General features: G+C 41.5%; 2 protein-coding genes across 5 annotated transcripts in view; one reads left to right on the plus strand and one right to left on the minus strand.

The window, feature by feature from the left end:
• Positions 1 to 14,826, plus strand: part of MCM9 (minichromosome maintenance 9 homologous recombination repair factor) — a 47,842-nt gene that overhangs the window by 16,682 nt on the left and 16,334 nt on the right. The window contains exon 7 of one of the 4 annotated variants that reach the window (XM_059842220.1): positions 13,646 to 13,782. The exons of 1 other annotated variant lie outside the window; for it this stretch is intronic. In XM_059842220.1, the coding sequence (XP_059698203.1) occupies positions 13,646 to 13,722 (77 nt within the window). In that variant the 3' untranslated portion in view covers positions 13,723 to 13,782. 2 more of the 4 variants (XM_059842221.1, XM_059842222.1) reach the window with 2 other exon arrangements.
• ASF1A (anti-silencing function 1A histone chaperone) lies at positions 3,613 to 14,277 on the minus strand. The gene is made up of 4 exons (XM_059842223.1): positions 14,143 to 14,277; positions 10,493 to 10,608; positions 5,884 to 6,060; positions 3,613 to 4,050 (listed from the first exon to the last, which is right to left on the minus strand). Exons 1-4 carry the CDS (start codon positions 14,249 to 14,251, stop codon positions 3,838 to 3,840), a joined length of 615 nt encoding a protein of 204 aa, XP_059698206.1. The 5' UTR covers positions 14,252 to 14,277; the 3' UTR covers positions 3,613 to 3,837.

Consider the following 14,826-nt stretch of genomic DNA (forward strand, 5'->3'; position numbering starts at 1 on the left):
ATGTAGAAGCCTTGTGTTTGCCTTTAAGAAAACTTTCCTAGTGCCTCCAGCTGGCTCTTCCTTATATCATTTTTGCCTAGACCAAAAATCAAGGAAAAAGCCCTACATCCATCTTCTCCAGCACTGCTCTCATATCACACACTACAAGACCAAGTACCTGTTAAGAAGCAGAACTGTAACTGCAAACAGAAATGGGAGGGCCTAGGAAGAAGAGTTCCACACACAATGTCAGCCCTTACACATTGTCATTGTCAGTTTTGCTGCATCTTCCTGGTTGGCACTTAGCAGAGCCCCCCAACCAGCAACCACAGCAACAAAGTGCGCCTCTCAAAGCAAATTAGATCATCTGTACTCTTGCAGATGGATAAGGAGTAGGGTAGTTAGGTATGTGATTTGCTAGGAGTATACGTGCATAGCACGTTTGGGGTTTTTCCCTTTCCTTGCTACCAGCATTTTCAGATGTCAGTGGACAATCAATCTAGCTACAAGTGGCAACCTTTCAGTCTGAGCTGACTTCCAGAAAACCAGCAGCTGAGGCACTCCAAAGAAAATAATGGACTGTCAGGTCACCAGATTTCTTTGTGACTTTAACTCCCATCTCAAGAATACAGTGTCTGGTTAGGCCATAAACTGTGGTTATTGTAGTTAAGCTCCAAGTTGCTTCATTGTTGAAGACTGGTAGGTAGGGTTGGCTTTTTCAGTGGAGCTTTGTAAAGCCACTGGAAAGATGAAATGTCACTAGTCTCCATTTTGATGGAGCTGGAACCATTTTGCCTCCTTCAAATTGAAGTGCCATAGTAATTCAGATTGAAGGTGATGCCTGAATAAATCAGTGACTATAAGCTGAGGGACAGCTTTTTTCCAAGCTAGACATGAAAACCACACGTTTTCATCCATGTTACCTTGTCGGATCTGCTTAATTCTTTGTACATGAATAACAAATGACAGTCTTCTAATATCCTGCCTGTTTGAGATGAAAACACAGTGAGATACATCACCAGTCCTGTCAGCAGAATCTGTAGCATCACTGTGCATCTTGGTGGCCTCTTCAAGTAAAGGTTTGTGGCAAAGTGAAAACATCTTCAACCTTGTAATTGTAATGCTGCGATGTCAGCACTGTAATGCTGTGATGTCATGACTGGTTGGCTGTGCACAGACCTGCTGTTTTAAAATGTTCAGGGATCAGGGACAAGTCTTTACAGATGCCCTACATGCATTCTATCTTTTAATACCAAGTTTGTGCTTTGATATTGCCTGAAGTCTCTGGGGGACTGGAAGTTGGTTCCTCAAATTCTTTGTCTCTGGAATGTGATTTTGTCAGGAAATGCGATATTCAGAAGGCAGGGTGTATGGATTACTAAGATCTGGACAAAGTTACAAAGACCTGAGGGACCCAGCCTCTCAAAAATCATAGAAATGCGATTTATCTTGCCAAGTTCATGAGGTAGGGTAGTTCATCACCAATTTTCACCAAGCACAGCATTATTTTTCCTGCTATTGATGAGTCAGCGCTGTCCAAGCCACATGAGTGTATCAGGATAGGTGGTGCCAGACTTTACTGTAGCATCCCACCACAGTCAAGACTGAAGGTTATTGCACCCAAGTTCTCATGCACAGATGACTTCTTAAACTTTTTAGACTGACAACAGAGCTTCACTTTTCCATTCCTCTAAATTAATTGGTTTGCTGGGTGTCATCATTTTACTGCCTAAATTTTGCAGGTGGTTTTGCAGTAGCAGCAATAATGGTTTGCTTCCATCGCTTTGTGGCATACGCTTCTAAAAAGCCTTCATGCTACCAGTGGGATGGATTCTGGTTACAGCTTGTACTTGGATCACGTTTTCATTTGAATATTCAATAAAGGCAAGAGTCTGAGATACTACTACAGTAGCCTTAACTTGAGGCAGACTTCATAAGCCTGTCAATCCTTCAGCAGATAACGAAGTTATTTACATGCTTACATTTATGAGATATCCTAAACAGACTTATAAATAGAACATAAAGTGCATGAAAAAATCTCAAAATATCACTGCAGACCTAAAAGTTGCAATATAATTGAAAATCAAAGAAAAGGTTCCCAGAATTTTAGCCCTCATGTGAAGTAACTGCTAGTTCAGGGAACCAGTTCTTTGTGTTAAGTCCTACTGATGAGTGTTAATATTTTTAGATTTCTGGTTATCACTTATAAACAATTAGAGAGAGATTGTTAAGAGCACATATTAGAACTAGGCCTCCAAATATTAATGGATTTCACTAATTCATTCATCTACCCTAGCTGAGTACTGCTGAGTTTCCATACAAGAAAAACATTCAGATCAGGTAATTCCTTTCCAGTTTCAAAACCACACATTTGAAATGCAGACAATTTCACTAATGATGTGGGAAGACAGAAGCACTGTCTGGGACCTCTTCATCGCATTAGAGAATGCAGAAAGAGAACACAAAGCATTCCGTATTTATTCAGAGCTACACTGTCAATGAAATCTGCCTTTTTTTGAAGGGCCTGGAACCTACACAAGTTCATAATTTGGGCAGTGACTAGTAAATAGAACTATATTCCTGTAATCTGGCATGACAGATTACAATTTAAATGCACATACAGACACAGTGAATATAAATAAGGCTAATGAGGATTGGAAGGAATAACTAAATTTTTAAGTGTCATAATAATGGCTTGAGTCTTGACAGGTTACTGCTAAGTTCCTTTTATCTTCAAGGATGCCTCAGGTAATAGGCATGTCTCACTGCAAAAGCTTCAGGGCAAGTAATGTATTCTTGAGTGTCTCATGCCTGCCACAACAGGGTTTATAGCAGTAAATAGGATTGCCTTAAAAGCTAAGAGGAAACATAGAAGTTTAGAATTCCAGGTGTTTCAAAAAAATGAAAGAAAACACCCAAACTCCTTACTACTGCTGAAAAAGACTACAATAAAGCATGCCTGAAAATAAACATACTAATCAGTAGTGATTCATAATAATCTTATAGAAGAGCATATTTGGGATATTCACACTATTGCTTTTGAGGCTTAGAATCTTCTTTTAATTGCTTGCATCCTTCCAACCACTTATGTATGCTACTCTTAGGGTGGCTGAAAAAGGGCTCTGTCCTGAGGTACCCACCCCAATCCACATGAAACACTGTCCTGAACAAAACCACAGTTTGACTAAACAGCAGCAGCAAGAGATTTAAAAAAAAAAAAATCCTAAAATCCAAGATAGCAGATGGTAAATCTCAAATTGCAGGCTTTAAGCAACAAGTATGTGCCTTGAAAGGAAAAGAAGCTTGCACCTAAAATTATACTGTGCTGTCTGCTTTCAGAGCAAAAGGACATTTTTTGACTTTGTTATTAAGAGATACCTTCTTTCTTTGCACTTCATCTAATGACAATTTTGATCTTAAGATGCTATTAAAGGGCACTTTATATTCGGCAATCTGGATAGCAGAGATGAGGACATGGCATTATTCCTTCATTTTGCCTGAATGTTTTAACTTTTTAACTTTTTTTAGCTTTTAATAGTGCTTACAAAGTAAGGGGGGAGGGGAGAGAATACATATACTTTAATCAGGTTTGGTTTAGACCACATAGAATAACACATTAGAAAAAAAAAGCAATTACTTAAAAATAGTTGTATTTATATTTCACAATCTGCTCAAATACTGTTTTGTTTGTTGGGTTTTTTCTGGTTTGTTTTTTTTTTTTTTTATAAACTTTCTACAGGATGTTTTAAAACAAGTTCTTCACATTGCTCCAACTATGTACTTATGGAATTTGAGGGAAATAGTTCTGGTTGTTTTTACAGTTTAACACATATACAGTACCAAAAGGATGGTGGTTAGTCACATGCAGTCCATATGAGATTCTAACATAACATTTAGTGAATTTTCTGATGTTGACCATCCCTTTGATGCTGAAGGTAATGCATCTGTGGAAAGCAAGGACTGTAGATTTGGGTTACTGCTCTCTGCATCTTCCAGTTTTTCAGTGTTGTCCTCCCAATTAATGTGGAATCTTGTGACTCTGGGATTAGATGCCAAAATATTCCTTTGAAGCTGGGAAAGAAGAAAATATATGGATTGTAATGTGTACATCTAAAACTGGAGTTCACATGCATATAGATTTTTTCCTTTTAGTCCCTATAACCTTGTTTGCGTAACAGTTTGTTTCAAAAGGGAATTCACGTGAATGTGAATCTATAGCTAATACCTGTGGATCAGAAATGTGCTTCAGTACACCACTTATTATTTTTCCCTAATATTCTCCTCAGCAAAATAACCACTTTCTCAAGACTGTTTTAACTGTTCTGCAAGGTCAAGGCTGTGAAAGAGATCCACAAGTAAAGTGCAAGTGTTTATTATTTTATCCAGCTTTTAGTAAAGCAAATAACTTCTACCCCCACAAGGATTTTGCAAACCACAGTACTTCATCAAATTTTGCATCAACTTTATGGTATTTGCAATCAAACCTATCAATTCCATCAACTTCTCATCATCACTTAAAAGTAAAACCTTATCCTTAAACTACCAGACTTTAGACTGATTTCACTAAGAGGATTTATCAACTAAAGTTTTAAAATAAAAACATTTATATTTGGAAAATACTAACACTGTGGCAGTGGACATGATTAGTCATCTATCTTATTCTCATGGCTGGCTTTCATTTTCTTTTGAAAACGTGTTGCATTTGTTTATATATCCAGGGGGAAAAAAAAAAAAAAAGCTGATTTTCTTATTTTGAAAAGGGGTGAAAGATTATATTCTTACCTGGAGGATGGCAACTTAAGAGTCAGTGGACACTCACTATGGTATTTCAGACTGACCATAGGAGAGGTTTGCTTTGTCGATTTTATTCTCCAAGAAAGTGTACTCTCATTAAGTATTTCCTGACCCTTATACTAACTAAAAAGACTATTTCTTTTTTAGAACCTGGTAGAGCTTATTACCCAGTAATTCAGTCACTTTAATAACCTTCTAATTGTGCATTTCCATTTTTTTCCCTAAGTAACATTAAGGACTCTATACAAACATATGATAGCTTTTGCTGTTCTCTTCCATAGCAGCAAAGCTAGCTTTTTATATAAACAGAGAATGAGAAGATAAGTAGTTTTAGGCATTCTAAATTCAAGTGTTTAAAGGGAGTCACCTTTTTGGCACTGGCAACCAACATAACAAATAAGTTATGTTTTAAATGAAAGAAATGAAGAAGAAAGGAACATATCCAAAGTTTAAGAATCCTCAAACTTCACTGTAATTTTCAGTAATTTTTTTTAGCATGTGATCACTGAAAATAAAGTTAAGCATAAAAAAACATACTATTTCATTTCATCTTTTAATTCTAGTCCTGGTTTAATTATCATGAAGAATGTATGTTTTTATAACTTTATCTGTATACTTCCTTTGTCAAATTAGACATTTATCAGATAATCATGCAACCATTCTCTCATTTAAAACCTTATTTGTTCCTCAGTTTGTTTGTCAAAGTTTTGCAGAAACTGTAGTTCTGACACTAGAACAGCTGAGTAACAACTGTAGTAAATTAATATCTACAACTTAGTTCCAGGTTGATTGGCTTAGAAAAACATGTTTTTCTGAAGAACACAGCCATTTTGTAAACAGTGGTGCAGGTGGGAATAAATCCAATAGTTTATTTCACAGTCAGTGTGAAAGTACAGCCAGGTCTTCAGGATGGTGGAAATTTTTGATGGTCTCTCAGTGTTACCTACATTTATGAAAACTACATGGCACTTGCAGTCTGTCCCCCCAAGTATTTTCCATTATTTGGTGCCTCATTCCATGCACTTAATGAAACCACTTTGGGTTTGTTTCTTAAAAACTTTTTTCTATAAGCATACCTCTGATACATGACTAAAACAAATCATGCCTTACCTTTGAAAAATCTGGCTTTACTGGTGGATTCTCTCTCAGTTCTGTTTCAGTATATTCATTGTTTACATAGTAGCCGACTCTAATAAATTCTTGACCTCGGTAAGTGCATGTAATTAGCACAACTGTTACACCTACTGCATCTGCATCTGGAATAAGCCCTGGGTTAGGTGCATCAGCCTAAATGTGAAAGGGAAAGATAAATTAAAATTGATAGCACATCCCTACCTAGCAGGGGAATCTCAAGTAGCGTGTTTCAGCAGCTAAGTAGTGACTATATTTAAAATTGTCCAAGTTAACCAGAAAATATACTGCTTTCACAACATCAACCCTAGATTTAGAACACCATCCTCTAAGGACAGAAATGGAATACAGTAAAACTGTTTGCTGACATTTCTCATGGGCAACTGGCCAGGTTTGATCCAAAACTCCTTTTAAATATATGATCAGCTGAACCATTGTTCACACAGGAGTACCAACATCACTCCAGTTCTACAGTGCCACAGTTCTCCAGCCCATCTTGGTAATCTAGTAGAGCAAGATTATTTTCTCATACACCCTTCAAGGTTGAATTGGTCTGTATGTGTGCTCTTAACAAGACTATTTCCTTAAAACTACAGACTGCAAATTATCCTTCAGCATGAAAAGGGATGGGCTATGGAAAAGTTTGAGCTTTTCCACAGACTTCTAGCAAAGGAATTAAGTACTTTTTCTGGCTTCATTCCTAATACCTATGTTCATTAAAATTTATGCAGCTAACTGCATCATCTCTCCAAGACACCTGGACATTTTCTACCAGTATGCAAACCTAATTAATATGCAACTGATACAATCTTTCTCAGTGTCCTTACTTACCATGGCTCTGCAGTTACTTATCAATAAAATTTGCCCATAAAATGTAGCTCACATCAGTCCTTTAAAATGCCTCCTAACTACCACATCTATTGATAAAATGTGATGCCTGATTCTGTTACAGGACTTAAAGTAACAGCAATGCAGTCATAGTAAAACAGCTTCATATTTACAATTCCACATGAAGATCTGAAGTCAACAGTGAACACCCATGTTGTGAGAACAAGCTGGTATTAGTAATGTGTGTTAGATTGTTTGGGTGTAACAACCCTTGCCTAATGACAGAGGATGAATGGAATTAATTCCTGTTGTCCCTCTCATTCCTATTTTTCTATAGTATTTATACACTTCAGCATGGTGAAATTTGGGAGCTGCTGCTCATGCAGCATTGGCATCTAATCTTTGCCACTTCAATTCCAAGCCTTCAAACCAGTCTAGTTTTTTGTGAGAAGCTGTAGGCACTTTGCAGAAGAATTAGATGAGTCAGACCTCTCAGACAGAAATACACCCAAGGGAGGAGAAGAAACCAGGGAATCAGGTAGAACTCCTCTTCCTCTAGCCCTGAAGGAAATAGAAAATGACTGAATGGCTTTACAACTAGCATAGGGGAATGGAAAAGATGGCCAAGAAACAGAAACAATGCAGAAGTTTGAGGAAATCACAAGAACTGCCAATGCAGTTTACATCATTACTTTAACTCAGTAGTCTTGTTCTAACAGTGCCCAGAACTATCTGATCACTTTAAATTCCACAGTAATGGGCAACAGAAGAACCATATTCTGTTTAGCTCCCCATTAAACTCAACTCACATTCTACTGTAGGATCTTAGTCTTCCAGGTTCCCTCTTTTCTGTCTTGTAATATCCTATGACACAGTTCTGAACCCAAGGAAATACTCTGTTCTAATCCTACTTATCTCTCAAGCATTGTTTTGTTGCATGAAAAAGACAATGAAGACTGTTTAAAACAGTTTTTTCAGATTTTCAACTTCCTGGTTCTGTCAAACTTCTTAATTACTCAGGAACCAAAGATCATACACAGATGGCAGAAAAAAAAGAAGAGCTTGGTATGACCAAATGATAAATAAGCAAATTATATATAATTTGCAATCTGCAAACAGATATTTTGGTGGGCAGAATTTTTGCATAAAAATCACTGTCTTAATATGCCATAATTATGCTATAAATTACTTAAGAATTTTATGAAATCAGCCCACATGTTGCCTTGAATTACTTGCTTTTCCACATTATATTTATTCTCATAGCTATTGCTGCAGAGTATGTGCACTTAAGGACAGTAAATTATTTATGTGCTTACATGCTCAAAAACAAGTTTCTGTGATTTTATTATAAATTTCCAAGAGACTCGAGAAGGAATCAGGTTCCACTATGTATATCTTGGGATTTAGAAACAAATAGGCCAAGCTGTGGGCCTTTACTATTGAAACCCTTTTAAAGGTAATGTTTTGGGGTTTTAAAACAAAAAGCTGCTTTTCTAAGTCTGAAAAGCACATTAATTGTCCATCTTTCTGTAAGGCTGAATTCCCAACCTATTTCATATCATTTTTTCATCTAAGGTTTTTTTATCATCCTTGGTAATCTATCTGTGTGGTACTCCATTTTAGTTGCTATTTCAGCCATTTTCCTATCTAGAAAAATCTACAACAGATTATCTGAAAATTTTATACTCCTCAACAAAGGTCCTTTCCTTATGATATTCCCCATGAACACAATCTCTTTTCTTTGTATCACATGCCTCCTGCAGTTCTGTGCTTTGCCCTATTCTTGCCTTCCCTTGCTTGTTTTCTCCATATCCCAGGCTGCTTCAGCTTGGTGAATAAAATTGCTTCAGTCATCAGCAAAGGCAGATTCTTACAGCACTTTGGGTTTTGGTGGTTTCCTGTGTACATATGTGCTGAGTCCTACCCTTACCCGAAATCCAGAGCCTTTGAAGCGTAATACACTCAGACCCAACCACACTTCCGTAAGAAATAAAAAGTATATTTTAACAGATGGAATCTCTTACAGGACCTACTCCAATCTAAGCAAAATCACTACACATCTCCTCCTAATTTGGCTGTAGCGTCATTTATAACCACAATACAATTGCTGAGTCCATTCTACAGAAACTGCAAGACCAGTAAATTTACTTTGAGACCTGCCTAATCACACAGCTACAACGTGCCTTTTTTTAGCACCTGCTTCTTGCTCCTTTCCCATCACCATCAACAAGGGATGTTCAGATCTTTGAGAACAGCGCATCTTCAAATTAGAAATGTAAATGCCAGCTGATTTTCCACCATACAAACACAAGGTAGCCCCTCTGAGAGCAATACAGGATCACCTATTTCTGACCAATTAATGCCATAAGCTATAATGGCTTGATAATGGAAAAACCTGTTAATAAATGATGCATTTGTTACACATCTGCTTTATTTGTAGTGTGGAAAAATTAGGCCTGTCTCCAAAACAAACAGAAACGTTTCAACACTGATTTGGGTGTATGTGGTTAATAAATGCTGCAACCTCCAGTCTAATCCTATTTCTTAAGCCTGTTCTTTAAGGAAAAAAACTAAAACAAAAAGGCCCAGAATAAACAAACACACCCAAAATGCCAAATAAACTACCTTTCCTGGAACTTACAGGATTAATCAGGATTGCCTCACAAATGTTGGTATTATTTTAAACCAGTTACAGCAACCATGAGAAATAAGGGAGTCAGCACTTCAGTGTTCTTTAATGCTCATACTTCAGCATGTGTTTGCCATTAGTTAAGTGAATTTATATTATTTGGGAAAATAGCAGAGTTCTTATACAATAAGACATACTCGGTTTCTGATTTTTTATCTAATGGAATTTGGTGTCAGTTTACAAAAAAAAATTCTAGTATTACATTGAGAAAATGAGTTAATTTTAATAAAAATTATAGTTTTGAATAAATAAACAAACAAAAACACCCCACCACCATAAAAGAAGTTTTCCCGAACAAAAGAAAGCTTCTGTAAGAATTCAGGCAAGTCCACTTAAGGTTTTCCCCCCTACTTCTGAGTTAAAACAGAAACAAGTCTAGGCCAGTAAGTCATCTTAGTGTTGCTCTTCCCCTGTTTTCTTTTCCTTCATTATTCCTTATTAACTTTTGGCATTAACAGCAGTATTTTATAGGACTGTCACATGTTCTAGACTTTTTTGGGCAGTCTCGACCTACACACTTGTGTCCTAAATACCTCCCCTTTACCACTGTACTTCTATTTTTATTTTAAAAATCACTGTATTTTGTTATGATTTAGCATGCTTAGCCAAACATCACGGTTGACCATGTGTTCTGCCAAACAGAAACAAAAGTCATGATTATTCTGGCTGAGTTTTACAATTAGTTTGTTGGTCTGATCCTCTCCAGGTGTTGTCTACATTAAACTAGTGCTCCTGATTTTCTGAAACTGCCACCAGCAGCAGAAGAGTGAGCCTGATGGTGCTGGTCTAAACCAGGCACCGGGCACTGCTGATTATGAACCAGACTGGTTAAAATTATCAGTAGCTATGGGAACTGTGCTTTTATCAGTTATTATTGATACCACAAATGAAAAATATTATCAAGAAATATCAGGGGCAAGAAGTACAAGCTCAAGAACAGACTTTAAAGGAAGGTATTTAGAGGGCTCACTGCAATTTTTTTTACCATTATTTTTCAAGTGCCTCTTAGTTTGATACAGTTATCCCTAATCAAATTAGCACAACTTTTAGAAAGGGTTAAATCAAACTTACCTGAAATACAAACATGTGTCTGCCTGCAGGAACAGGTCCAACTAAAACAGAGTCTAACACCTGATCATACTCTTCACTTTCAGCTGAACCCACATAAATTATTTTCCATTCCAAATCTACATAAAAAAAGAAGAAAAAAACAAACATTATTTATCATTACAGTTAGGGGGTCTTCTACTCTTGCCCATCTACAGTTTTGCATAGCCTAAAACTTTGGCAACAAGCCTAAAATAACAAGGACCTGTCTTCATCAGAAAAATTTACTGATGCCGGACCCTCATGAACCAGATCATCCCACTTTCTCATCTAGAATAGAGGGATTCTCTAGGAATCCCTCTATTTTCACAGTGAGGTTAATTTTCAAAATTTATACAGAGCAGGGCCCTTTTACTAACTGGGAGCTGTGTTGAGCATCTTCTGACAGTCTGTCAGAATGGCTGCAGCAGAGGGATGATGCCGATAAATCATCACATCCTTGAATACTGACTAACCTCCCAAAACTAAAATTCCCTCCTTGCACATACACACCTCACAGCTTAAATTACACAGATCATGGAAAGTAGTTAATTGAGTAAGAAACCCCCTGAGTAAGCTCCAGGCACACTACCTGTGTGCCCCCATTCCTTCATATGTCACTTGTGTTACCTGGGAAGTACATAAAATTGTGACAGCATGACTAGACCACATTCTTAAAGACCGTGATGTTTGGATCTTATCTACACCCTGAAATTGAATTGTAGACCCAAAAAAAAAAAAAAAAAAAAATCAGTGTAGCATTTTGCTTCTTAAAGGCACGCACTAAACCCCAACATTTATTACAAATCAGTGTTTTCTAACTCAGCCTTTTCCCCACAGATGTTTTGAAGTTGAAACTGCAAATTAACCCAGATTAGCTCTTCCTGGGTCAGCTTTTCACCTTCCCTTTTTGATTCAAAAAAACAGTATTATACACACATGAGAAACTAATCTTGCAAGACAGATTTTGGGGTTATTAAAACAAGAGGGGAAAAGACACCACCATTACAAAAAACTGCAACTAAAACTTCTTAATTAAGCTGTTGTTTCAGAACTGTACCTTAAAAACTTCCATGGTATATTTCTTCCCCCCCCCCCCCCCCCCCAGTGAACAATGCCCTGATTGCCTTTGCAAAAGCATAAACCTGTAAGCTATTACATTAACTTGATTAGTACACTTGGCAAATCCAAAGGTCTGCCTCATGATTTCTGGATGCAGGAAAGGAATTTAAGCATAGAATAAAAAAAATTAGCACCTGGAACAGAACTTGACTGCTTTAAGACTGCAACTCTCTTTCCTCATTAGTGAATTCTTCTTGCCTATTTTGTTTACCATTAGTGCAGGTTTTGCAGGTTTAACTATCATAATAATCTGGGCTTGGGAAGGGATTTTATTCTTCTGTACAACACAGCAGTTTCCCAGGTACTGTATCAGAGGTTTTATTTACCTTTTAAGCATGAAGTACTAGCTGTTGTCAGTATTGCAGTGTACTCATCCAGGATAATTAAGGAACTTTCTTGTCTGCATCTGAGGACAAATTATTACTTACAAGAAGTGAGGACTTTTAGGCTGAACTGGTTAAGACTACCACATCATCCTGTGCCATTATTCCTATTTCCACACCATCCTGTGCCATCAGAACAGTATAAAACTTGTTCTAAACAACTCATAGTATTTAGTACTAAACCTAGACTTTTTAAAAATAAATTTTAAATGTTAAGTATGTTGATACAGAACAGCCACTCTAAGAAAGAGGGCTGAAGTACATGGATTTAATTTTAGGATCAGTGTTGCAGAGCACGGGCTGAAAACAGCACAATAACCAGATGTATTAGCATAGGAAAGCTAATGCAATGACTTTTTGTCAGGTATACAATGGCTGTGTTTAATCTTATTTTTAAATGTGAAAAATAGCAGCGCTCATCCCTAATTTATCCTATAGTCTTAACTTGCATGTTGGTGGGGAAAAGGAGCTGAGAATTCTGCATTGGACCATCTATAATTCTTCTCATCACGACTGTCCAGGATTAACTTTAACATAAGTCCTGAGTGCGAGGAGCGCATCACATACCGCTGTGCACAACTGGAAGGAAAAGCCTAACATACTGAACAGAGCCCCTGTCAGGGGCACTGCCACCTGCCATAGCAATTGCCACGGAGGGGGTCGATTTTGCATCTCGGATGGGGCAGGCTGACCGGAGAGATCCGACCAGCAACGTGGCGGGGCATGGATCACAGCTCCAGCTGCAGCGTCGGTCAGTTGCAAGAAGGCAGGAGACAGGCTGCGGAGGCCTAGAGGAAACTCTGGCTCAGGCGAGACTTCCTCTGAAGTTCCCGCCACGGCGGCCGTCCCTCCCTCCCTGCGCTGTCACCATCCCGCCGGCACGCACGAGTACGCGCTGCTGCAGAGGCAGGCGGGGTGAGGCGACTTAAACCGCAGCGATAGCGAGCCTGCCAGGGCACCTTAGCCAGGACAGCACACAACTCCCCTTCTCCGCAGCCCTGCCTTCGCCCCTCCGCCCGCGGGGCTCTCGGGCGAGCAGGCGGCGCTGGGCTGCGCCGAGTACCGGCCGGGCAGTTTCCTCTCCCGCTCATAGGCAGCCCGGCCGGGCGGCTTCCTCCTGCTCTCGAGCAGCGGCCGCTCCCCGGCCCGCCGGCGGGCACGAGCGCCCCGCACTCCCTCCCTCGCCCGGAGCCGTTCGAAACTCCCGCCCGCGGGGCGACGCGCGGCCTCTCGGGGCGCGTCCCGCGGCCGCCCGGGGGGCGGCGCTGCGGAGCGCGGCCGGGGCGAGGGCGGCTCGCGGCCCGCCCGACTCGGGGGGAAGGCGGGAGCGCGGCTGCGGCTCGTGACGGGGGTCCCGGTGGGGCGGCAAGGCCGGGGCCTTCCCCCACCCGCTGGCGGCTGTCGGTAACTTTCGAGTGACTTCCAAAAATAGTGGCAGGCGGGCGGCCCCCTCCCCCCGGCGGGGGCTCCCGCAGCCAGTGCTCCCCTCCGAGCCGTGCTTCCGACCCCGCGCACCTACCGCGGCTGCCTGCTGCCGACATGCGGGGCCAGCCAGTCAGCCCGCCCCTGCTTCCCACCGTGATTTCTAATTTTTTTTTTTTTTTTTTTTTTTTTTTTTTTTTTTTTTTTTTAGTATTAAAATGGAGCACGAGGCCATCGAAACGCATCCCCGCGGAGCGTTTTCCGCGCTCCGAGTACCGCCGGGGCTAAACACGCAGCATCCCGTGTGCCCGCGGGGATGCGCGGCCGCCGAGCCCGGTTCAACCCTCCTGTCTCCCGCTCGCTCCCCCCACGCACACACAAAGCTGGCAACATGGCTACCTCCACTCTAACAAGTTCCTCGCAACTTGAGGCAGCTCGCCGCCTCGCCGATGGCGCGGAGAGGCGGCGGGCCCGGCTCGGCGCCCAGAGCGGGCGGACACCGCCAACTTTCCCCGGCGCCGGGCTCGGCGGGAGCGGCACATCCCCTCGCCCGGCCGGCACATCCCCTCGGCTCGGCACGGCGATGCGGCCGAGGTGGAGAGACTGTTAAATTGTAGGCGCAGGCCTGTGCAAAGTTTAAGCCTTAAATGCCCCGAGCTCAGAGCCCGGGGTTGCAAAATCCGTATCGGGGAGAAAAATTCTACTCACCTTCAGACAGGTCCTCTATGCACTCGAATGTGATTTCGAACTGGAAAGGATTGTAGAAAGGAGAAGGATTATCCAACACCACTACATTGTTCACCTGAACCTTTGCCATATTTTGGAAAAAAACACAAACAATAGGCTGAGCGTGTTAACGCCGCGCAATAAAGTCCTCCGTGCCGGGCTCCCGCACCGCACAAGCCCCCACGCTGCTGCCCGAGCGAGGCTGCAGGGCGGCGACTTCCACAAACTTTTTTTTTTTTTTTTTTTTTTTTCGCCCCCCCTTTTATTTACACCGGGAACGCTCCACACTGTTCGCCGCTTTCCCTATTTCGCTCAACTACAGCCCATTCTGCCCCTGCTCGCCGCCAGCGCCCGCCCGGATTGGCCGCTCGCCGGGCGAGGGCCCTCCCTCCGCGGGCACGGCGGGCACCGAGCGCCGGCCAGAGCGGCCTCCGCGCGCGCCCGCCCCGCGCCGCCCCCGCCGCAGCGCCCCCGCTCGGCACGCGCCGGCAACGGCCGCCAGCAACCGCCAACGGGCCGAGGGGCGGGGCCAGGCCGGGGGCGGGGCCACGGGAGGAGCCAGGGCGGGAGATGATCCGGGCGAGCCTGAGGGCGGCGTGGAACGTCTGCTTCTCTGATTTCCAGGAAAAGGACTGAGAGCTTATCTCTTCTCTTCTTCTTCTTTTT

Source organism: Haemorhous mexicanus, chromosome 3 (assembly GCF_027477595.1).
Source record: "Haemorhous mexicanus isolate bHaeMex1 chromosome 3, bHaeMex1.pri, whole genome shotgun sequence".
Classification (NCBI taxonomy): Eukaryota; Metazoa; Chordata; class Aves; order Passeriformes; family Fringillidae; genus Haemorhous; species Haemorhous mexicanus.